The 24,652-nt window shown below is 59.8% G+C and overlaps 1 protein-coding gene across 7 annotated transcripts in view; it reads right to left on the reverse strand.

Annotated features, from left to right (window-relative positions):
• Nucleotides 1-764: 764 nt before the first annotated feature.
• LOC111157448 (protein phosphatase 6 regulatory subunit 2) overlaps nt 765-24,652 on the reverse strand; it is a 67,244-nt gene continuing 43,356 nt past the window's right edge. Inside the window, exons 5-24 of one of the 7 annotated variants that reach the window (XM_022518855.1) lie at nt 22,977-23,114; nt 21,634-21,699; nt 19,535-19,647; nt 19,039-19,152; nt 17,658-17,784; nt 16,572-16,724; nt 11,529-11,732; nt 10,329-10,393; nt 8,478-8,593; nt 6,903-6,988; nt 6,489-6,569; nt 6,020-6,117; nt 5,482-5,539; nt 5,182-5,306; nt 4,901-5,007; nt 4,323-4,485; nt 4,149-4,237; nt 3,543-3,702; nt 1,686-1,922; nt 765-1,603 (exon numbers count right to left, since the gene is read on the reverse strand). In XM_022518855.1, the coding sequence (XP_022374563.1) occupies nt 1,552-1,603; nt 1,686-1,922; nt 3,543-3,702; nt 4,149-4,237; nt 4,323-4,485; nt 4,901-5,007; nt 5,182-5,306; nt 5,482-5,539; nt 6,020-6,117; nt 6,489-6,569; nt 6,903-6,988; nt 8,478-8,593; nt 10,329-10,393; nt 11,529-11,732; nt 16,572-16,724; nt 17,658-17,784; nt 19,039-19,152; nt 19,535-19,647; nt 21,634-21,699; nt 22,977-23,114 (2,352 nt within the window). In that variant the 3' untranslated portion in view covers nt 765-1,551. Of the gene's footprint in view, nt 1,604-1,685; nt 1,923-2,736; nt 3,703-4,148; nt 4,238-4,322; nt 4,489-4,843; nt 5,008-5,181; nt 5,307-5,481; nt 5,540-6,019; nt 6,118-6,488; nt 6,570-6,902; nt 6,989-8,477; nt 8,594-10,328; nt 10,394-11,528; nt 11,733-16,571; nt 16,725-17,657; nt 17,785-19,038; nt 19,153-19,534; nt 19,648-21,633; nt 21,700-22,976; nt 23,115-24,652 lie in introns of those variants that run through there. The other 6 variants (XM_022518854.1, XM_022518853.1, XM_022518851.1 and 3 more) reach the window with 6 other exon arrangements.

Consider the following 24,652-nt stretch of genomic DNA (forward strand, 5'->3'; position numbering starts at 1 on the left):
CGAGGGAATCTGGGGGAGAGGTGCTGAGGAGGGTGGGCTCCCCAGGGAGTAGGGCGTCACGTGTCAGGCTGGGGGTTCCTGGAAGTTTGCTCCAAATGCCTCCCCTCCCCTTGCCCTGGAATCTTGCGTCAAGCTGACCGTCCTCCACACCCCGGCCTCTGCCTGGGTCATGACAGGTGTCACTACGCTTATTCCTCTCCCACGCGAATGTCCCACCTGCGTGAGGAGCCGGCCACGTGGGGTGTGGGGGGTGCCTAGCCGGTGGTGGCACCTGTCAGGGCGGAGGTGACCCACAGGTGACATCAGGTGAGTGATGAGCCCCCAAGTTCTCTCTGGGCCACACGGACCACTACTGGGCCGAGGTTCTCAAGGCCCAGGAAACGCACCCCTGGAGTCCTCCACGCGCCCAGCTGCACACGGGCCCGGCAGCCATGAGGCTGTCCCTGGGGAAGGTCAGAAACCATCAAAGCAGGGGCCACAGGGTGAGTCAGTGCGGGACCAACACTGCTAGGGAGGGACAGGAGGGACAGGGACTGTTGAGTGCCCAGGGAGGCCCTGCTGGCTGCCCCCCCCCCAGCCAGTGAGGACGGGGCAGCCCTAGGGACAGCACTGGCTCGCGCGCCCCAGGCAGAGCTCGTTTTCTGGGGACCCCCTGCTGCAGCCGCAGGCATGAGCACAGGGCAGCAGAGACCCCCCCCCCCCACCCCCACCCCCGGCTGCCCGCCAGGCTGGGTCCGGGACCCGCAGCTTCACGATACGCAGGCTTGTCAGTAAGAATAACACAACTTTTATTGGGAGTTGGGGTCTTGGGTGCCCTGTCAGATTCTCAGAACATTAAAAATGGACTCAACGCAAAATGACCCCACAGAGCCCTCCAGGATGATGGGGCCTGGCCCTGCCCTCCCCGCCGGGTGACACCACACCCCACCTGGCACCGCCAAAGCCAGTCTCTGCACCCGTGCCCCATCCCGCACACCCAAGGCCAGCCGCTAACCGGGTGCCCCAACTGCCCACCGGGCCACGAGGGTCTCATTTTAAGGCAGTCAAATGTTGCGGCCTGGCTCAAGGCCAGCTCCCAGGGGCGCCGGGCAGCTAAGACCCTGTCTGGCCAGTCCGGCTCCAGACCCGCGTTTGTCCCCAGAGCCAGGGAGACCCTTCGCTGTGGCTGGACACAAAAGTGCAAACACGTGGCTCTTTCCTGCGTTTGTTGGAAGAAAAAAAAAAAGAAAAAGTAAAAACTTGAGGCTCGGAGCCTGTGGCATCCACAGCCATCGCGGCCCTCAGTCCACACGGTGTCTCGGGGTCGCGGCCCCCGGCTCCCACCGGCAGAGCGCACGCTTGAGGCCTTATTGCTGTGCGCGGAGCCGGACTCGAGGCCCCCTCGGGGTCAGGCAGGAGAGGCGCAGGCTGGGCTCTCCAACTGGTTCCAACTGCCAGCTTTACCAATGCAGCATTTATTTTAAAATTAAATTAAATTAAATTAAAAAAGACAAATTGCATCACCAGGTAGTTTTCTCGACGAAGGGCGCGCCGTGGCCGGCAGCAGCAGCGTCACACGGGGCCGTTCAAGGCGGCTCCGGCAGGCGGTGGGGAGTCCGTCTTCCTGTAGGAGGAAGGGTGGCGGGTTGGAGCCCTCAGGGCCCGAGAGCCCCAGCCGCCCCCATCCCCCAGCCTGCCCGGCTCACTTGTCTTTTGTCACTGTCCCCAGGATGGCTGCTGTGCACGTGGCTGGGGCTGCAGTGGTGACGGCCACGGCAGGTCCTGGGGGGCCTGCCATGATGGCTGGGGTGGGGCTGGCCTTGCTCGGTGCTGGGGTGGCCGCCACAGCAGCCTCGGCAGGGACGGCCACAGCCGGGGTGAAGGTTGCTTCTGCAGGCGCGGGGGAGATGGGGTCCGACAGCGGGCTGCCGGCGCGCTCGGCCCTGTATGGCAGACAGGCTCCAGTGTCCTGGGCCACCCCCAAGGTAGCCCAGGGACCCACTTGGCCAAAGCAGCTCTGCTATCCCAAGTGCCAAAAACACCAAAGGCCCCCTGCCCGCCCACTTGAGGCCTTGGACCTTCCAGGAGGCGCGTCCCAAGCTTGCCCCCGGACATCTGGTCTCTCTCCAGACAGCCCCCACCCCACCCTGTTAGGGGAGGGCCTGCGGGCCCTGTGCCCAGAAACGCTCCCTCCCACACCTGGAGAGGGAGAGAACAGGTGACCTCAGGACACCAGCCCTGGCACTGGGCGCTGCTCTTCACGGCCCTCCTCTCCCCAGCCCGGGAGGAGAGGGAGTCCACGGCTCGCCCTTTCAGCCCACACCTGCCCAGTGCTTGCTTCGGGGCCACGTGAGACCACCTCCAACCACACAAGACCGCTGGGAGCCAGCGACGAGCAACCATGGACAGCGTAAGAAACGGACCCTACACTGAAGCCTGGTGACCACGTGTCGGCCCAGATGGGCACAGACCGGGGGTTCACCACGGGCTGGCTGGAAACGCTCATGCAGACAGCCCTGGAGATACACGGCTTGCTTTAAGGATGACGACACCTGCTTTTCAGAGCGGAGGTGGTTTTTAGGCAGGGAAGTCAGGAAAAGAGAGGCTTTAAGACTTGCAGTGATTCTGAGCTTTGAGAACGTTCAAGCCATTCAAGAACCCAGCGTGTACCTGTAACCCGAAAGCCACCACTCATGGCCCCCATGCCTGATCCACGCTCATAAACGAGGCCCCGCTGGCTCTGGGCTGGGTCCCCCAAGGGCGGGGGCTAACGAGGACACGTCGTGTTGTCTGGGGTCCCGGGAACGAGTGTGCTGTGAGCCAGAGCTGAACCCCCACCAATGGGATGGACCAAGCCACAAAACCATTTGGGACCACCAGGGCTTGGGGCAGTGGGCTATGGGGGAAGGAAATTCTAGAGGCCACCATGGACTGGTCCTTGTCCCCTCCTGCTGGATTCTGCTGCCCGCCCCCCCTTGCCCCTGTAAGCTTTGGCTCTACCACCACCTCTCAAGTGCCCACCAGCCCCCCGTTCCCTATTTCCACAACTCACAGCTCCTCACGCGGCCCCCCACACCCCCAGGCCCAGCCAGGGGTCTGTCCAATGAGAGATCCCAAAGGCCTAGACCCTCTTCCTGCGTGTGAGGCAGGGACACCTGCAGTCACGGTTCGTGACCCAGAGAGGTCTTTGGACACCCCCACCACCCTGCTGTCTGAGCATGAGGGACAGCAGACACGGAACTACATAAAGGCCGTCATGCCCTCTCCCCACCATCCGGGGCAACCCCAGATCCTGGGGCGGCAGCTCAGGCGGCCAGAGACCCACAAACCGGGCCACTGTTCTCAGTGAGGCAGCCCCATCTCCTAGCCCCCAGGCTGGGACACTCAGGCCCTGTGCTCTCATCTCTACGAAAATGCCCCTGAGCCCTGGCTCCCACTTGGCCGCCTTGGTCATGGGGTCATCAGGGCAGCAGGGTCAGCCTACTCTCAGGTGAGCAGAGTGCTGGGGACAGCCGGAAATCCGTGTGCCCTAGGGACCCTGTGCCCGCCGCCATCCTGCACACCTGGGGACTGACGCGGGCGGCAGGGGGGCCTCGCGGCTGGGACCCAGACTGACAGCTTCCAAGGCACCAGCCGTCTTCTGCTCATCCTCACTGTTGTCAGAGACCACCAAGGGGGCCTTCCTGGTGACACAGGCACTCCAGGCACACGGGGAAGCCGGGCCTACGAGACAAAGCTGCTGATGTCCAGGGAGAACGGAGGGACCTCAGAGTCTGCCACATCTGCACGTGTATATTTATAGGAACCGTACAAAGAGACGGTCCTCCCCCAGGCAAGACGGGCCGCCACCCAGCCCTGTGGGGCTTCCAAGCCTGTCTGATGAGGGGCTCAGGGTCAAGGACGCTAACCAGGCCCTAGGATGGCCAGTGAGGTGGCACACTGCACCGGGGTGATCTGCACGGACAAAGCAAGGCCTCAGAGACGGGCCTGGGCTGGGAAAGCCCTCACTGCCTGCCAGAGCTCCCAGCAGCACGGCCATACCCATACCCCAAGGACTGCCGGTTTTCCCCTGGGAGTGATGCAAAGCCTGGCATCCCCAGGGAGACACAGACCGTGGGGCCTTGGCCACATCCTCCCCACTCCCTGTGCTCAGAGCCCCTCCTACTCACGGGCTCTCTCTGGGCCCTGGTTCGGCCCCTCCTGGGTATCGCTGTGGCCCGTGTCCACCGGGGAGCTACACCTGGGCCCTGATTCAGAGCTGCAGAAGGCAAGGTTGAGCTCCCTCTGGGGAGATGCCACCCCCAAGGGCAGATGGGGTGACCTCCTGGCCCACCCCACCTTACCAGCAGAAAGGCTGGAAGTCCGTGAACTTGGCCCAGCCTTTCTCCTCCGAAGTCGAGGGACTGTGGGTGCTGGCCGCCCACACGCTGGAACCGACATCCACCGCCACTCCTGGGGCCGGCACTGGCGAGTTCACCGGTTCGTCAAACACTGCCCACGAGGCACCTGCTGGGAGGGACGCAGCAGTCCAGGCACCCCTGACCTGCAGGTCGGCCCCACCTGCCTTCTGGGCCCTGAAGCCCAGGCGCTGCGGGGGCCCCACGAGAAGTGGACCAGTGGACGGACACAGGCCGGCGGCTGTGACGGCGCGGCTGGGTAACCTCGACTGGTGGCAGGGGCAGCCGGGGTATAGGCCAAAGCGTCTGCCACCAGTCCTGCAACAGTGGCTGGCGGCACGGGAAAGCCACCACTTTGGGGAACGTGGCTTGAAAGCTCGTGTATCCCACCATGCACAGGCCAGCTGGGGTCTGTGTCCCTGTCTAAGTCCCCGGCCCAGCCTGAACCCCGTGTCCCCGGCATCTACCTTCTGAGCCACCCTCCAAGCGAGGACCTTCCTTCTGGGTAGAAGCCAGAGAAGCACCTGCCCGAGCGGCGTCCTTGTCTGCTTCCAAACCCTCCTTCCTGTCCCGGCCCCCACGCTGCAGGCCATTCTTGGAGCAGCTCTCTGAGGTGTGAGGACCCCCAAACCTGGGGAAAGACACAAGGTCAGAGCAGCCACCAGAGGGCATCACATGGGGCCCCTGGAAGCGTCCCTTCCGTGCACCCAGAGCATCGCGGCTGGGACAGGGCCGGGAGTGCACACACAGCGTTCTGGGGCATCTCTGCCCCAAGGGGCTTGGGGAGGACACGTGGGCCTCACACCTGGCTCTGGCCGTCACCCGGGCAGTGCAGTGCATCTCCTTGTCCTCCCAGATATCATCCTCCTCGTCATCGTCAAAGGGCTGGATGTGGTCACTGCAGCAGGCCTCAAACAGAGCTGCGCTGGGCTGCGAGCGAGAGCACCCACGCAGCTACACCAGCGCCTGGAGAGACTCAGCCAGGCAGGTGGCTCGCAGGACGGGGGCCGGGCGCCACGGAGCAGCCCTGTCTCCCACTACTGCCCACCCAGCACGGTGTCCCCCGCGCCACCCGCATCCAAGGAGCACGGAGCAGGGCACTCACACTGTCCTCGTCCGCATCAATGCTGAAGTTGATCTCCGCGATCCTATCGAACGGAGCACTGTGGCGACAAGGGTGGTACTTAGCACCGGGCTGCCCAGGCCCCGGGGACTCCCGCTGGCACCCTTGGGGGATACCAGCCGCAGCTGCCCCTCCCAGGCGAGCACAGCTGAGTCCAAGGGTGTAGACGGCTCTGCAGGCAGCGACCGGCCACATGGGTGTAGGCAGATGGGGGGCCTCGGACGAAGGGGGCAGCGCTCCATGCCGTCTCCCTCCTCACCCCCACTTGCTGGGCCCACTCTGTCCCTGGTCTGCACAGTGACAACCTGCCGCCCCTGAGGGTGTCTGAGCCCGGACCCTCCCACAGAGACCAGGCTTTCAGCTGAGAGAGTGGCAGGTCAGCCTCCAGGGCCAGGCAGGACAGGGGACACGGTCGGCGGAGATGACGAAGGCTCGGTGGGGCCCTGGTGTACGCGGGAGGCTCCCCGCTGAGAGGACCCCGGCCAGGGTGGACAGCCCCGGGCACGTCCCAAGAGCTCACCTGACACTGTCGTCCTGGTCAGCAAACTCCTCGTCGTTGAAGCCAAACTGATCCACGAAGGTGGCGGTCATCTGCTGGACCTGGTACTCGGAGAAAGCCTGGCAGGGAGGTGACGCAGGGCAGGCCTCAGCCCGAGGCTGTGCCCGGAAGAACCCACTGGTGCTTCGCGGCTTCTCCCAACCTAACCTCTCGGGATGACACGCACGCGGGGTAGTGTCCAAAGAGTCTCGTTTCCTTTAAGTTTCAACACTGTCCACCAGATCCCCCAGGATTTACTGATGGAAGGTGGCTGAGGGGGTCCCCCCGTTACAGGGGCTGCACGTCTGGCCCCACCCCTGCTCGAGCCTGGTGCGTGGGGACGAGCGCGCTCCCCTGGGCTGTGTCCCACAGCGGCTCAGCGGGGCCGGAGGCCCAGGTGCTGCTGAGAGCGGGTCAGGGCTGCCTGAGGTGGCAGAGCGGCCACACGCACCTGCTGCAGGGACAGCTCATTAGGGAAAACGCCCTCCATGTCCTCATCCTCACTCGAGGGGTGAAGGTGGTGGGTGCTTACCTGAAACAGCCAGAGTGGGTGGACGTGAGCCCCACACCCCCGGGGCTCCTGCCCCCTTCCCCTCCCCTCAGCGCAGGGCACACTGGGCCTCGGCATCAGGAGCCCCCAAGAGCACACTAGGGCTCCTGATGGGACAGGGAAAGGGCTCTGCTGAGGCTTTAGGGGGCCACCGGGGCCTGAAGCGGGACAGGACTGTGTTTGGGACATGGGGCCATGTGGGTGCACCCACGTGCGGGCGCGCGCACACCCACCCACTCCTGCACGCGTGCCCGCACAAGCAGACGGGAAGGCGTGGCCACGCACCACCGGACACCCCCCCCGCCGAGCCCTCACCAGGTCCACGGCGTTCCTGCGGTTGGTCTCCGCGAGGGTCTCCTCCACAAAGCTCTCCCAGCGCCCTCGGCAGTCAGCAGGGAGCCCTAGAAGGGAGCAGCGCTGTGAACCAGGGGCCGGCGCCATGGCCCACGGATGGGGAGAGCCCGGAGCGGACCTCAAGGGATTCCTGCCAGAGGGGAAGGAGGCCAAGGCAGCCAAGTGTCCTGCGGGAACTCGAGGTGCTTACAGGGACAGAGCCCGGCCCCAGCAGAGCAGGACTGCCCAGGAGACGCGGCCGGCTTCCTTCTCCGCTCGCCGCCTCACTCCCCTCGGCCCAACCCATGTGCCTGTGTGCCCGCTTCCCGGACAGGTCAAGCCCCAGAGAGCCGCGGTCTGCAGCCGTGACAGAAGACCATGGCAGAGAGCTCCTGGCTCACGTCTCGCACCCCAAACTGCACCCTTTGTGGGGACTCTCCCCGGGCCACACCCCTTGTCACAGGCGTCAGTGGACCCGGGAGCCAACACACCCCCTAGCTGCTTCCATCCTGGAGGGCCACCCAGAGCTTCCTCAGCTCACCTCTGGCCCTGGGCCACAGGGACCACAGCTGAGACCCTCTGAGGGGGTGGCCAGGCAGCCAGTGCGGCATGGCCACAGGTCCACCCGGGCCCACAATGGGGGATGAGCCTCGGCCCCTCCCTGTGCCTGCTCCCGGCTCACACACCGGAGTCCCTGCCTCAGCACACCCAGCTTCGCACACCCCCTGTGGGGCCTCCCGGACAGAGCTCACTGCTCTCTGCAAACACCAGTCCCTGAGCACAAGCCTCCAGCACGGGGCTGAGGAAGACAGTCCTGGTCATGAAGCTGGTGTGAACACCAGTTCCCGCACCTTGTGAGTCCTGGCTTCTGTCCGCCCTCAGCCTCCCGGGCTCACGCGTCCACTGCACCCATCTGTCCCCCTGAGCTCCGGTGGCCCGCCTTGGCAGGGACGCACAAGCCCTTCCGAGCGGCCCAAGTCCTGTCTGAACCAAGAGCCCCGAGGCCTTCCCTGCTCAGCTGGGGAAGCCCGGTGCCCGGGAACTGAAGATCATGGGGGGACAGCAGAGGGCCAGAGAGGGGCGTGAGGGTTAGGGCCCCAGGTCGGGGGCGTGGCAGGTGTCTCAAGCCCCACGGTCTCTCTTTGAGTACAGAGGCCAGCTCCCCCAGCTTCCCTAGGTCCCCAGACTTGTGCTGGAAAGGATTGCAAAGCTGCCTGAGTCAGAGAAGGAGGACGGCATTCAGGCAGCCCGCAGGTGGTCCCTTCTGAACGCAGGCGCCTGCCAGGGCCTGGGGCACAAGGAGACCCCCCAAAGAGGTCTGTTCGATAGCACGGACACCTGGGACCCAGGCCCACCTGAGAGAAAGTGGGGAAGCAACCTGACTGTCCCGGTTCTGGCGCACTTACACTTGCTAAGGGGCCAGAGCCCAGGAAACGGGGTTGCAGGAGGCGGATGAGGGTCAGAGGGAGGGCGTCAGGGGTCAGAGGCAGCCTCAGGCAGTAACACCCAGAACAGGGCTCTGGCTGCCAGGAGGCAGTGAGGACGGGAAGGGCTCACCTCGGAGGACGTCGCTGATGTGGGCCTGCAGGGGACCCTTCTCCAGGTTCTGTGCCACTGCATTGGCAATTCGGGTAAGGTGGCCCATGTTGCCGCGCCTCATGCCGCCCGCTGCCCTGAAAGTGAAGCTACAGCATCAGGGGACCCCGGGGTTTCCCCACTGTGCGTCCACCAGGGCCCTGACCTTGCCACGCACGGCCTTCCCTGTGCCCACTCCGCGCCCCCCGCCCCCGAGAACCCTTCCTTGCAGTCTTACCTGCAGGACACTCGCTTTTGGAGAGTGCCTGCAGTGTGCCAATCACCCCGGTTTCACCACCGAGAGGTGCTGACAAGGCGGACGCTGCCCCTACCTCCACCATCCAGACAGGACCTCCGTACCATAAGGCCTGACAGGCCTGTGGTCACCCTGCAGGCCTGGGCCAATGCCACGTCCCTCGGCCCACACCCTGACACCTCTGACCTGTCCTGGCCCCAGACACCCTCCTGACTCCACCCAGAACTGGCTGACCTAAGGGAAACACCCAGTGGGGCAGAAGACTCAGAAAGACTAAAAGACAGTGTCCCTGCGTATGTCCCGACCCAGGGACGATCGGGAACAGACACACGGGACCCAGAGCGGGCAGGCCAGGGCGGGGGCTGCTCCAGGAGGCCAGGCTCCCAGCTGGCCTCACTCTACCCGGCTCTCTGGGTCTCCACGCTACCTCCCCCTCACTGAGCTCTGTACACCCCAAGGCCCATGGCCTCGCTTCTGTCTGCCGTTCCATCCCACACTCTCGTGTGTCACAAACAAGACCCAACAGAAAGGCCTGTCTTCAAACCCATTCTGTGTTCGGAAGGCATGAAACGCTCACACATCTAGAAACACAGCTCGTAAGTCCCAGAGTGGACCGAGTTTTGTTTCTGACCATGTTCTCTGTCCTAAAAGCCTGACGGCAGCCCGGAGAGGGAACACAAGCGAGCTCCTGAGCCAGGGGACCCAGCCTGGCAGAGGAAGGGGTCTGGAGAGAAGCCGGCGGGACAGGCCCACAGGGAGGCCTTTGTGTAGCTGCTCTGGGTGCAGGAGGGCTGGGCCAGGGACAAGGCCACTCAGACGGCCATCTTAACCTCTGGGGTGTCACGAACCCTCAGTGACAACAGCGAAGTGCCCCCACCAACAGGCGCCCACGCACAGATACACAGAATGTACGAGGGCAGACTCTGCCCAGGGCTTCAGTGGGCGCAGCACGGACCAGGCCCCAGGAAGGACAGAGGGCTCCATCTTGTAGGCTCTACGCGTTCTACAGAGGATACACACTGGTGGGTTCTGTACCAGCGAGATGTGAGCTATGAACCAGCTGAGGTCAGAGAGACCCCGAGAGCAGCAGCTGGCAGGGCCGAGGGAAGGCAGGGTGAGGGCCGGGCCTGGGGCTGCCCACACTGGGCCCTGCAGGCCACACCTTTGGGGGACCTGGGTGGTGGAGATTTGTAGGCACGGGTGAGACCCTCTGTGCGTGTCAGAGAGATACAAGCTGGACGGGGCAGGAAAGCCAGCACGAGTAGCTGGATACGCCTGGGGGGTTTCAGGGCTCAGTGAGAACTGGCTGGTGGCTGGGGTGGGGAGATGGGGGGACTGAGGACACACTGCCTCAGTGGCGTAAGATGGGGTCTGGCTGACAGACGGGAAGGGCAGGGATGGAACAGAGCTGCTTGGCCCGTCTCCTCCAGTCCCCCTGAGCCCTGACCTTCCCTGGATGGCGCACGGGAACGAGACCCCCCTTCCTGAACCGGCCACACCGTGGCCATGCCGGAGCCCCATGCTGGGCCCTCAGGGGCCCCCGCTCCCAACCCCACCGCCCCCCCATGGCTTCTTACTGTGCGCGATCATTTGCTTCCCAGGCCTCCAGGATCCTCTGGACCAGGCAACACTTCTGGAACAACTAGAGGCAGAGGTGACACCGGTCAGGGCCTACAGGGCTGCACACTCCCCTACACCGGCCCCTAGACGGTGAAGCAGGCACATCAGCGCCAAGCTGCTGTCCTGTGGGTGGGGACACCGTTAGGGCCTCCCTGCAGTCCCACACGGCTGCCCGGGTCCGCTCATTCCACCTGGCTTCCTCCCATCTTCTCTGTGTCCAGCCAGAAGCAAGGACTGGGCCCGAGTGCAGTTTCCTGGGCCCGCACGTTTGTTCTGGGACCCAACTCGCCCCCCACCCCTCACGGGGCCCCCCACACCCTCCCAACCCTGTGTGGACCTCACCACTGCAGTTGCCTATCCGCAGCGGTCTACCCCAGGGGCTGCCATCCAGCTCAGGCCGGCTCGCTGCAGGACGTGCTCAAGCCACGCCCTCTACGGGGACTGTCACCAGAAACCCAGGCCTTCCCAAGCCTCTGCTCCTCCTGGGTGGGCCTCACAGCCTGAGGGTAGGAGCTGCCCCTGCACAGCCCCAGGCCTTGGCAGGGAAGCGACTCCGAGCCGGCTCCTTGGCCAGGGCCGGGCACTTGCTCCCTCTCCTCCTCAGCAAACACCTGCTGAGGCCAACCCCCCGCCAGACGCAGACTGTCCAGGGCCAGGGAGACCGGGCAGCAGGGGTGCACTCGCTCGAGCACCCAGAGGAGCCGTGGGCAGTCCTGGAGGTGAGCGTCCGTCACGCACTCGCGGGGGAGCAAGGAAGAGCCGAGGAAAAGAAGAGAGAATGTAGTTTCAAAAGGTCCATAATCCCAGAACGTTTTCTCAGGAGACTCAACACATTCTCTCTCTCCCTTGCATTTTCCTTGGTGGCCGCTCCCGACAGCGGACGACACGACAGGACACGGCACACTGGCCTGGAAGGAGCAGACCCTGGGGCAGCCTCCCCGTCTGCTGACTGAAGCCTACCACGGGGCCTTGTCCTCGGCTCCCCCAGCTCAGGGGCCCTGGCAAACGTGGACGCTTTCTTTGTGACTGTGGAGGGAGGACTATGGGGCGGCCGTGGGCGGCCCGTGTTAGTGCTGGCACCCGCACAGCTCGGGATGGGGCTCGGCAAACAGTGACACGGGGCACCCAGCAACACACAGGACACTGGCTGGACTTACATGGGTCACCATTGTGTTCTCGGGGCGGCTGGCGTCAGGCTGGGGGCTCTCAGGGTCCCCATTCCCGGGCAGAAGCTCCACCCCACTGTCCGGTCCACCGGCTCCTGCCCTGTCCTCCCGGGCAGCGTGGGACAGGATAGCGGCGACGCACAGCTCCACTTGGAAGTGCAGGAAGTTATTCCAGGTGTACTTAAAAAACAGGTCCTGGGGAAAACAGAGGACAGAGCAAAGTCCACGGACTGATTTTCTGCTAGTGGCAGGACCACAGAGGCGAGGGGACCGCTGCCCCCTGACCATCTATATGGTCAGGCGATGCTGAAGGCTCTTCCCCGATGTGTTCTCTCCAGGACCACCTGCCCTCCCATCTGCAGCTGCTGCCGTCTCACTCCTGTTAAACTCTGCTCTCCTCTGACACGACCTGTGGTAGGTTTATCCTTCTGTCCTTAAGTTAGAAGCTTAACTCTTTCATTTTTAGCCTTTTTTCCTCTCCCAGGTATCCTTACACATTTTGCTCTATGGTATTTTTCTGTTCTTCCTTTAGGATTTTGTCTTTGACCCATGAGTTACTGGAAGTACATTAAATTCTCGAATATCCGGGGACTTCCTTCAGGAGGGGACACGAAACTAAGACACACACCCATGGACGCTCCATGAGGGGACCCAGCGGAGCCCATGCCTCAGCTGCACAGGGCTGAAGCCCAGAGGAGGCTGAATGAGGAAGCCCTCCCCTAAAGCAGGGCTGGGCGCGGCCGCCTGCCTCGGACCCTCTGGTCCCGCGTGCCAGCAGCAAGCACGGGAGACACAGAATGCCTGTCCACATCCCTCTGGCCGCCTCACATGCCGCAGCGGCTACGGCAGCCCTCTGCTGTCCGTGAGGGACGGGGAAGGGTGTGCAGCGGGGGAGATGGGGCAGGAGGACGGGGTGCAGATCTCACCCTCCTTCACACCACGGATCTGGGGGACGGCTAAAGGCAGGAAACCCACCTGCCTGACACAGTTCTCCAATCTCAGCTTCACCTTCTCTGCCTGTGTGGCCTGGAGGGACCCTGGAGGTGACTTCACGGTGCTACTTCCTCTTCAACAGAGTCAGACCCGCCCCCAAGAAAGAAAAGCACAGGCCAGGCGGCTTCACTGGTGAATTCCACCAAACATCTAAAGAAGAACCAACCACCACAATCCTTCTCGAACTCTTCCCCGAAAGAGAAGGAACACTTTCTAATTCATTTTCTGAGGACAGCACTACCTCGCTGTCAGACTCAGAGGAAGACATTCCAAGACCACCACACGCCAACGACCCTTATGAACATCAACGCGAACACCCTCAACAAAACTCGAGCAAACCAGACTCAGCAGCACGTCAAGGGACGGCGCTCCAAGGCCACATGGGACTTACTCCTGGGACGCAGGGATGGTCTGACTCCAAAAACCCGTGCAATGCACCGTGTTAGCACAATAGAGGGGAAAAACCCACATCATCATTTCAGCTGCTACTGAAAGCACATGTGACGATATAGAACACGTTTTCTTGATAAAAACACTATTTAAGGGGCGCCTGGGTGGCTCAGTGGGTTAAAGCCTCTGCCTTCAGCTCGGGTCATGATCTCAGGGTCCTGGGATCGAGTCCCGCATCGGGCTCTCTGCTCAGCAGGAAGCCTGCTTCCTCCTCTCTCTCTCTGTCTGCCTCTCTGTCTACTTGTGATTTCTGTCTGTCAAATAAATAAATAAAAAATCCTTAAAAAAAAAAAAACACTATTTAATAAACTAACAATCAACGGAAACCTCCTTGACGTAACAGAGGTCATGCGTGGCTGGCCCACAGCACACACCACCCCTAGGGGTGAAGGACTGAAAGCTTTTTCTCTGGGAAGAACAAGGTCAGGACGCCCACTTTTGATCGTGCACTGGAAGTCCCAAACAGTCCCAAATTAGGCAAAAGGAACAGAAATAAAAGGCTTGCAAACGGGAGAGAAAGAAGTAAAATGACCTCTCTCACAGATGCACTCTTAAATGCAGAAAGTGTCACAGGTTCCCATAAACTGTTAGAGCCAACAAACAGGTTCAGCACAGTCACAACACAAAATCAACACACAAATTTGTATACTTCCGCACACTAACAGCTTCGATTTAAAAAATTAAGAAAACAATTCCATTTATAGTAACATTCAAAAGAATAAAATACTTGGGAATAAATTAACCCTAGAAAATGGAAGGCACATACACCAGACACTACAGACATCGCTCAGTAAATAAACGGAAAGACACCCATGTTCATGGTTCGGAAGACTTAATTCGTTGCGGTGACAATACTCCACAAAGTGACTTACAGACTAGTATGTACCAAAATCCCAATGGCACTTTTTTTTTTGCTAAAAATAGAAAACCCATCCTAAAATTCACTTATTTTTCTTTTTAAGATTTTATTTATTTATTTGAGAGTGCGAGGGAGAGACAGCATGAGAGGGCAGGGTCAGAGGGAGGGGCAGACTCCCTGCTGAGCAGGGAGCCTGACGTGGGACCAATCCGGGGACTCTGGGATCGTGACCTGAGCTGAAGACAGAGGCTTGACTGCTGACTGAACCACCCAGGCACTCCCATCCTATAATTTATATGGAATCTAAAGGGATCTCAAAGAGCCAAAACATCTTAAAAAAGAACAGGCTTGGAGAACTCACACTTGCCAACTTTAAAGCTTACTACACGACAGTAATCAAAATAGAGTGGTCCAGGCACGAAGACAGACATACACATCAAAAGAACAGAATGAGAGTCCAGAAGAACACCCTCACATATATGGCCAGCTGATTCTTTTTCTTTCTTTTCTTCCTTCCCTCTTCCCTCAGACCCCTTTCCTCCCTCCTTCCTTCTCTTTCTTTCGTTTAAGGGCTCTCTAACCCCAGCCCGGTGCTCAAACTCACAAGCATGAGATCAAAGGCCACAGGCTGCACCCAGTGCGCCAGCCAGCCTCGTGCGCGCTCAACTGATTTTCAGCAGGTGTGTCACCACCATTCACGTGGGAAAAGCCAGCCTCCCAGCAAATGGTGCTGGCAGGACTGGATACCCGCCTACGGAAGAACGAACTGGGACCTTTACCTTACACCGCATATAAAAATTAACCTGAATACAACAAAGCCTAGTAAAGTAGGACCATAAAACTCTTCAGAGAAAACATACAGGGAAAACTTCACGACAGTAGATCTGGCAACGATTTCTTGCATGTAACACCCAAAACACAATCAATAAAGGAAAAAAATAGGTAGGTTAGACTTTATCAAAATTTACAACTTTCATGTCAGAGGTACTATCAAGAGAGTGAAAATAATCTACGGAACGGGAGAAAATATTTTCAAATCATGTATCTGATAAATTTTAATACACAGAATGTATAAAGAGCTCCTACAACTCAACCATAAATAAAGAACCCAATTAAAAAATAGACAAAGGACTTGAACAAACACTTCTCCAAAGATAATCGTTAGGGAAATGCAAAGCAGAACCCCCCAAATCTCACAAAATACCCCTTACAGCACTAGGACAGCTATTATTAAAAAACAAACAAAAAAACCCAATAAACAGAAAACAGGTGTTGGGGAGGATGTGGAGGAACCGGGGCCCCTAGACGCGGCTGATGGGAACGTAAGTTGTACAATCACCGTTGAAACCAGTGTGGAGGTTCCTCAAAACCTCAATCCCAAAAATTCGTTCTGACCCAGCAATTCCACTTCAGGGATTTACCCAAAGGAAATGAAAGCCGGCTTCAGAGAGACACTGTCCACCTGTACTCAGAGCATTACTCACGACACCTGAAACGTCCCCTGCGGGACGAAGGGACAGACAAAATGCGGCCCGTGGGCAACGTGGAACAGTCCTCAGCCTTGAAAAGGAAGGAGCAGCGGACGCCTGCCACGACCTGGGGGAGCCCCGAGGACACGGTGCTGAGTGAAACCAGCCAGACACAGGAGGACAAGTCCTGGCCCCACTTCTAGGAGGCAACCGCAGTGGTCAGACTCGGGGACAGAGTCGACGGTGGGGCCGGGGAGGGGGCTCTGGGGGGACACTGCTTACTGGTCAGAGTTTCTGTCTGAAAAGATGAGAAAGTTCCAGAAACAGACATTGGTGATGTTTATATAACACTGTAAATATACTTAATGCCACTGAATTGTACATTTAAAAATTATAAAAATGGTAAATTTTAGGTTATATATATTTCCGCACAATAAAACAAAAGCAGAAAGATGGGTGGGGGAGAGGAAGAAGGAAAGCAGGCCTTTCGTAACTGCCTCCCTGATCCGCGTCTCGGCTCACAGTCCAAACACTGGAAGAAACTGATGGTCCTTCAGGCCTGCTTCCAAGGCTGGCCCCTCCCGGGATAAGGACTCGGATGTTCGATTTCAGCTCTCTGGGAGAAGCGGCCCTACAGCAAGGCAGGACACCGGACTGGAGGCTGTATCCGCTCCCGGCTGAGACCAAGGGTGACGCCCGGTCCGGTCAGCACCCCCGGGCCACAGGAGCTGCCCACAGCCGGCCCTGCCTGCCGGCCCCTCTCCCTCAGGCACCAAGGCCGTCCTGGGGCTCTCTGAGAGACATCTGCAGAGGGGAGGACCACTTCCCACTGGCTTGGCCAAGAACCGCTAGAGGACCTTTGACGGTGGGTGACCAGGAGCTGATCTCTTAGGACGTTTGATATTGAACAGCCACTTGAGTTCTATCTTCCGCAGAAATCAGAAAGGAGGGGGACCGCTATTTCTCCATTCCCCCAAACTGCATTAGAAATCTGCCCTCTGCTTCCAGATCAATTCTCCACGAGCCCACAGCAAGGTCTGTCCCACTGTCACTCGGCGTGCTTCCCAGCAAGCGGCGCCAGCAGCCCTGGGGCGGGCCCGGGAAACAGTCTCTCTGCACAGACCACACCCATTCTGGGTCAGCCCCGAAGCCTCTCCTCGCCCTCCCCCGTCCGCACACCGAGGTCCCGCCGGCTGCCTCTGTCGTGCCCCGCCCCCCGCCCACACCAGACAGCGGCGCAGTGCCAGCGGCGGGCCCGCTCACCAGCAGCAAGCCCATGGTGTTGAGCCGGCAGAGCTCCTGGTTGATGCCGGGGGTGTTGGTGTGCAGCAGCGCGGCCATGAGGCGGGCCCCGTGCAGACGGGCGTTGCCCAGGGGCTCCTCCAGCACGCCGATGGTGGTCAGGATCGCCTCTTTCTGCAGACAAAGAAGCGCCGCCCGGTTACAGCCTTGCCACCAGCATGACCACTGCCGGCTTCTCTCGGCTCTGGTGCTATCTGCTCAAAGGGACAGGGCCACCACCCCACAGTGTGGCCCAGCCCGGCGATGCGTGGGATGTGTGTGTGGAGACATGAGGGTCAGCGGCGTTAGGGACCCACCACTCCCCCAGGGCCTCACAGAGCAGCGAGCAATGGTGTCCACGACCCCCAGAAGCCCAGGGCTCTCTGGTCTCAACAAAGCAAGCAAAGAGATGTGCACCTCAGCTCACGAGACATATCCAAGATGGGGCCGGCTCTGTCAGGACAGGGAGCTCGCCCCACGAACACTCTCGGAGGCAGCGGCTAACAGTGGCCTCACCACACTGGACGCAGGTGTCTCCCGACCCCACACATGGCAGCAGGACGTATCCACCTTCTCCTTAACCCAGCGTCCCAGAATCCCACCTTCAGGAAGCTCACCTTCCAGTGGGAGAGGCAGGCAGCGAGTTGACAGAGAAGATAAACCATGCAGTGGAAGCCAGGCTAGAAGCGCCCGGGAAAGGGAAAGGGGCCGCGACAGAGAGGGGCTCCATGGTGAGCTGGAGGGCGGCTAAGTGACGGAGCCCTGCCCTGTATGACCCAAATGGTGCCCAGAGCTGCTGAGCTGAGCAAAGGGCTCCCCTGGCCTGGTGTCCCGGACTCAGAGGCCAGACCTACACTTGGCAAACTTGGACTCTCGGACGGCCCCGATTTCAGAGCACAAGAGTCATCTGGGCGGGGGCTACGAACTGTTGTCAACCCCCAGGCCAGGCGTCAGAGCAGAGCTGGTCACTGGGCAGCTGAGAGGGCGGAGACGCGCTCCTGGCGTCTGCCTGCCGGTTCTCCAGCTGGGGTGCGGCGCAGCGGCCTCATCCCATTCAGGGTCACCCACCTTGGGCGGGCTGAGCAGAAGCTGGTGGAAGTCCTTCAGTCGTGGCTCAATGCCGTGCAGGACGCTGCTGCTGACGGTGCACAGCCCCTCCAGTCCCTGAGAAAAGGAGTCCACCAAGCCCTCTGTCCTGTGGACGAGGACAGGAGATGGAGACACGGGGATATGCCCCGTCCTCTGTCTCACCTCACTCCCCAACCTCTCTACTCGTTGGCTCAGGAGTGGTTTGGTGACTGGCAGAGAGACGAGAGAAAAGAACCACTGGCCTTCATACTGCACTCCCAGGTGACCAAGGGCAGCCCCCTCGCCCCTGCTGGGCTGGCGGCACCTCGCGCTCATTGGACCACCTCCCAGTTATAAAACAAATATGTCACCATGATAGGAAAACATTTCAAATACAAACAAAAAAAGAATAAAAAAGAGAATCAGCAAGCTCATCTCTGTTTTTTTTGTTGTTGTTTTAAGATTTTATTTACCCATTTTAGAGAATGCAGGTGGGGAGAGGAGCAGAGGGAGAGGGAGGAGGAAAGAATCCCACGCAGACTCCTTGGAGTGTGGACCACCCCCCCCACCCCAACATGGGGCTCGACCCCAGGATCCTGAGATCACAGCCTGACCCGAAACCAACAGTGGGCGCTTATACTGACAGAGCCTCCCCGATGCCCCTCATCTCTGTTTCTGCGTGTCATTTCCATGCTGTCCCTTCATTGCAGCCAAAGCTGGGAAAGGCCCTCAGAAGAGCCCCCACCTCCTACAGAAAAGGACCAGGCTTCCTGGGCTCACGAACAGAAAACGGTCAATATTCCGGTGGCCTAACTAGAGTAAGCGATGACAGCATCGTCATTCCAGTTTTAGGTACTAAACGGATAGACATGTACTGGGTCCCACAGAGAGAGAGAAAAATTCCTAAGAATTAAGTCAATTTCCTGTCGTTTTCTCGTTCTTCCGTTGTTGCCGCAAGTCCAGCCCCTCAGCGCCGAGGCTCCGACAAGCTCCCCGGAACGAGGAAGTAAGAGAACTGGCCGCCCCAGGGGCCAGGGCGCGACAGGACAGGACAGAGCAGACAGGCGCACTGACACGCACACCTCACACCCCACACACGGCCACACACACCAGACCCATAGCCCACACGCTGGGATGGTCTGCAGGGCACACTCACTGGCCACACCTATCCCACAGACCCACGTAGGAACACTCTGGAAGCCGGGGACACTCGGTGCCTTCGGACTGGGGCGGGAACATGATGGATGCCAAGGGCCAAAGAAGCCGCACACTTACCTCCAGCAGCAGAGTCTAACCCTCCGATCGCTCCCATGATTAACGTTTGTGAAAAACACCCCGTGCCCAGCGCCCCAGCGCTCCCTCAGCCATGCAAGACACTCACCCCGCCCGCCGTGTCTCCAGCAAGGTGAGTAACACCTGAGTCCCGCTGACGAGGCAGCTCTCCGTCCGGTCTCCGTCAAACATGTTCTTGAGGAGCCGCTCCACGCAGTCCTGCCTGTCAGGACATACGCGGCTCACCGCTGCTGCGGCAGACGCGGCGCCGCCCGAAGCCCAGGGGACCCCTCTGCTCTCCGTGAAGCGGGAGCACCCTAAAACTCACAGGGGCTTTGCTCGGCCCCCAGGCCAGGCACCCAGAGTTCTCACGACGCTCCTGCCCCTGCAGGCCTGGAGTCACTGCACCTGCCAGGAGAGCCCTGCAGCCCCGCCCGCGAGAGGCAGGTCTATCAGCTAACGGGCGGGCGTTCGGAGCCCGCTCCTCGGGGTCTGAATCCAAGCGGCGGTACCTGCTGGGGCTCAGGGCAGGGCACGCAGACTCCCTACTGACAGACAGACCCCTGCCCGCTCTGCCAGGCAGCCGCAAGGCCACCAGCACTCACGACTCCAGCACTGCGAGGAGGGGGTCGGGCTCCGGCGCCTCCTGCAGCTGACTGCCCTGCTCGCGGCCCAGCCGGATGATGTCACAGAGGGTCTGCGAGGCGTTGGACTGTCTCTGGAACAAAAAGGAGATGCGGTGCTGCGCTCAGGGCTGAGGAGAGAGGCCAGCCACCTCCCGGACCGCGGGAGCTGCCCCCTGCTCAGTTCTCGGAAGGACCGCAGGCTCTCTCAACCAGGCCACTTCAGAGAGCACTGGCTGGCCTTTCTGACGTCAGGATGCCAGTCCGTCCAGGCCTTCTCGATGAACTGAACGATCCCCGAGAATCCGAACGGGGCTCTCCCAAGGGTCAAATACACCAGACGCTGCTCCACCCCATGGGCCCCTTTGAGACAGAGAGTGGCCGTGTCAGTGACGCTGTACTTTAAATTCCTACTTAAAATATGAAGCGTTCAATCATAGCTGTTAACATTCGGAGTGAGTCCTGGACGCTAACGGAACCCCACAAGCGCTACAGAGGAAACAGGAGACCTTGACTCTTCCGGGGCAAGACTACCCTTTAACCGGTGCAACTCTGGGCAGTGCACTTGCGGCGGTGTGGGGTGCTCAGGGATGCGGCGCGCCCCTGGCTCCTTGCCGGGAGCGTCAGAACACGCAGCCCTCACAGGCACGCCAGGGGCGCTCTGGGCTGAAGGGAGTGGGCCCGTGACTATATAAGGGAGAAATGAAAGCAGCCGGGAGGTCCCTGTGGCCTCGCCCCAGCCTCTGGGCTGGGGAAGAGGCAAGTCAGCCCAGCGTCCCTGCGCCTCAGTCTGGAGCACAGGCCCTCCTGCCCAGCTGTCTGACGGCCACAGGGACAGACGGGCGCAGACAACAGCGTGGCCAGGCGCGGCAAAGGCGCGGACGTGAGCCTGCACGGCTGTTCTCCAACTGCTGAGGGCAAGCAAGCGTGTTTACTTTTGTCATGCACAGCAAAAGGCCTGTCAGGATCTACTCCGAACTCAACAGCGGTTCTTGCAGGGAGCGGGCAGGGGCCAAGAGAGGAAGCCTCGCTGCCATCCCACACGCCTCTACGCTGGTAGTGGGAGCCTTCCTCCCAGAGCTCACGTCCTTGCAAATTCCACCTCCTCAAGCGTGGGCTGGACCCAGCCCCTCCCTTCGAGAAAGCAGAATACAGCCACAGGGCAGGCTGTCCATTTAAAAAAAAAAAAAAAAAAAGGATTTTATTTATTTGAGAGAGAGAGAGGGCGCGTACAAGTGAGAGTGAACACTGAACACGAGCGGGGGCGGGTCAGAGGGAGAAGCAGGCTCTCCACTGAGCAAGGAGCCCGATGCAGGACTCGATCCCAGGCCCTGAGCTGAAGGCAGATGCTGAGCCACCCAAGCACCCCAGACTGTCCCTTCTAAGATGGATGTGCAGAAGAATGGCTTCCGTCTTGCTCACTCCAAAGGAAGCCAGCAGCACACTGAGAGCTGCCCTGCGGACAGGTCCACCGCCCTCGAGGAACGGAGTCCTGCTGAGCCGCTGGTGACCCTGGAAGCAGGCCCTTCCCATGCTGAGCCCTGACATGCCCACAGTCTTGTGACAGATGCCGTGCAGAGCACCCACCAAGCCATGTCCAGGTCCCTGACTCACAGAAACAGAAATAAAAAATGCTTTCTGTTATAAGCAACTGTTTTAGAGTAATCTGTTACTCAGCCAGAGATAACTAATTCAGCTCCTTTGTTTTTTATAAAATGTAGTTACTATTATTATTTTTTAAAGATTTTATTTATTTATTTGACAGAGGCAGAGCGAGAGAGGGCACACAGCAGGGGGATTGGGAAAGAGAGAAGCAGGCTCCTGCTGAGCAGGGAGCCAGATGTGGGGCTCGATCCCAGGACCCTGGGATCATGACCGGAGCTGAAGGCAGATGCTTCAACCGTTTGAGCCACCCAGGCGTCCCTGGTTATTATTTTTTTACTGAGAAGAAATAGTCTAGAAAGTGCTTGATTAAAGGAAGAAAGGCATCTACCGGGTCCTCATCTGAGGAAAGGAGCAGCTTGCCCCCACAGCAGGGCACGTTCCCCAGCGGCCCGAGCGCGGGCGGGCACCGTACTCACGTCTTCATCCTGACTCGGATGGATCAGCTGCACGAGTCTCTGGATGATCTTCTCTTCGTTGAGCCACTGAAAGGGAAAAAGAGGCCCATCAATGACGTTCTTCACATCTAACTCAACAGAAGCGAAGTCGTTCACTACAGCAGAAATCCATGTGCCAGCTCCCAGGGACAGAGGTTCTTGGCCCAACATGTGTGTCCAGAAAAAATTGTGATCAGATTCTGGAGTGACCCAAACTCCGTGAAGAAGGGAACCACAGTCCTTATGTCCCGATGGTGGCCTCTTAAACATACTGTCTCAGGCTACCTCCGAAGACAGAAGGGGCTGGAGCCGGAGCTCTCTCTCCGTGGAGTGCAGCCCGGCTCCCCTCTCTGTGCCACCAGGGCCTTTCCGGGAGCGGGAGAAGCACAGAGGCCTGGTGTGGCTGCAGGAGTGCGGTGAGGACTGAGCGCCCAGCACAGCTCAAAGCTCAAAGGCGGTGGGCGCCCAGGGAAGACCAGCGCGTTTCCTTATCCCAAACTGGAAGGTCTGCCTCCGTGGCCACCCTGCCGCGCGTCTGCACAGGCTTGCTGTAACAGCAGACGTGTCCGCTGTGCTCACCGCCTACCGCTAGCTACCGTGATCAGTTCTTTGTGGAGGGCGGCAGAGTAAGCCCAAGTGTGAGAACCGCCCCCTTGATGACAGCCGTCACCTGATGTCTGGGGCTGGAAAATGGGCAAGAAAGACCAACACGTCATCTTCAATTGCATTACAAACAAAGCCTGCCCGACGACAGCGAACAGCTTAGCCAGCACTGATTTGCTGGTTTCTCTGAGAGGAGAATCCTCTTTTCTTGGAAAGCCCTCCGGGAGCTCCGAGCAGCTCCTCGTCCTGCGAGCGTGTCCGGATAGACGCGCACACAGACTCTACATAGAACAAACAAACAGGCCTGCTTTGGCCTCGACCGCTGTCTCCGCAGGAACATTGTCGGCTAACGCTTCCCTCTGGGCAGCGCGCCGGGCATAAAGCCAGGCCCTGACAGGACCACCGCTCTGAGGCCGCGGGGGCACCGGGATCTGGGGGTGGGAGGACAGCCCTCTCTGCTTCCTCGGGGCGGGAGGCCGGAGAGTGTCGGAGGCAAAGGAACACGCGGCTCTTTGCCTCCAAGCAGCCCGAGGCCGGACAGCAGACAGGCTCAGGCCGCGGACCCAGCGTCCAGCACGAGCCTGGAGGCGCAGCCCCGATGAGCCCATCTGGGGGAGTCGGGCCGGACAGGCGACTGGGGCCCCGACCCTCCCACCCCGAGCCGCCACAGGACACGGGGATGAGGATCGGGAGGCCAGGGAACGCAGCGGCTGCACACTCACGTGCAGGACGTCGCGCCGAAGCCCGGCCGGCTCCACGCAGCTGATGAGCCGCAGCAGCAGGTCCATGAGGGCCGAGGTGCCGAGGTGCTTCAACACCAGGCCGACAAAGCCGTCCTTCTTCCTCAAGAACTGGATCACCTGCGGCCAAACACACCCTGAGAAGCCGGACCCCCGCGGGCGCTCCGCTCCGGAACCCTCCCCGCGGGCTTCCGGGGGTGCGGACGCGAGCTCCAGGAGGACCAGAGAGCGCGGTCACAGGGGCCTCTCCGAGGCAGCAGGGAGCCGACCACAGGGAAGGCCCGTGAGGCAGCCGCGGGGGCCCGACGAGCCCAGGGCCGACGGCGGGTGGGCCCCGGGCCACCAACACCGCAGGGAGGGGCCGCGCCCCAGGCCGCCCAGATGCTCCTTCCAGGGTCCGCGGCAGGAGACATGCCGCCAGCAGCCCCCAAGCGGGGCACGATCCCGACAGCGCAGAGCAGCTGAGACAGCCAGCGGCCGACCGGCCAGATACGGCCAGATACCGGTGGAGGGGAAAGAGGGCTGCGGTGTGGCGAGGGAAGAGGCGCGCCGCACCCCTGGCTGGCCCCCATGCCAACGAGACGCCGGCAGCTCGCCACGAAGGCAGGTGACGGGAGCGGCGGTGGCGGTTCTGGGCCTGGGCAGGCCCGCCGGCTCGGCTCGGCTCTGCCAGGCTCTGCCACAGAGAACCGCCTGTGGCGTGCCGGCTGCGGCAAAGAGGAGGGATGGGGGGGGACGCAGGGACGGGATGAGGAGGCCCACACTGCTGGGAGACGCAGTCACACTCGTGCTGAGAAAGAAGGAAGAGGAAGGAGGGAAGGGGCGAGGAGGCTCTGTGCAGGGAATGGCCACACGCCTAGAAAGACACCGCTGAGAACGACATCGGGAACAAAATAAGGTACATCACAACAGAGACCACAGGTATCACCAGGATGAGGTTAGGAGAAATAATATTATGCCAATTTATATAAATTTAGAAAAATGAAAAATTTCCTTGAAAAACACTCATCTAAACTGACAAGAACAGAGAGAAAATCTGAAGATTTCTAGATCATCAAAAGAAACAAAATCTACCATTAAAAGCCCCACATATAAAAAAATCCAGGCTCAGGGCTCCTGGGTGGCTCTGTTGGTTAAGTGTCTGACTCTTGATCTCAGGGTTGTGAGCTCAAGCCCTGTGTTGGGGGTGCATGGAGCCCATTCAGAAAAGAAAGAGAGAAAAGGAGAGAGAGGGGAGGGAGGGAGGGAAAGGAAAGGAATTAAAAAAAAAGGGGGGGGGGAACGCCAGGCTTTAATGACCTTTCCACTGAATTCTACCAAACATTTAAAGAAAAATAATTCCAGTCTTAATATACACTCACCCAGGGAACACAAGATGAAAGAATGTGCCCCACACTGAGAGCATAAAACTTTGATTCTAAACACCTGATAAGGACATTATAAGAAAAGCAAATTATAAGCAAATCTCACTGATGATCACAGATGTAAAAATGCAGCACATGAAGGAAATCGTAAGGTACCGCAATGGCAGGGGTGGCAGACCACGAAACCAAAGCCAGTTTAACATTAGAAGAACAATCAACAGAATGTGCCTATTAGAATAGAAAAGAAAATCATATGATCAACTCAACAGAAAGTAAAAACATTTAAGATTTTAT

The sequence above is a fragment of the Enhydra lutris genome, unplaced genomic scaffold (assembly GCF_002288905.1).
Source record: "Enhydra lutris kenyoni isolate GAN:26980312 unplaced genomic scaffold, ASM228890v2 scaffoldscaffold55, whole genome shotgun sequence".
In the NCBI taxonomy this organism is placed as follows: Eukaryota; Metazoa; Chordata; class Mammalia; order Carnivora; family Mustelidae; genus Enhydra; species Enhydra lutris.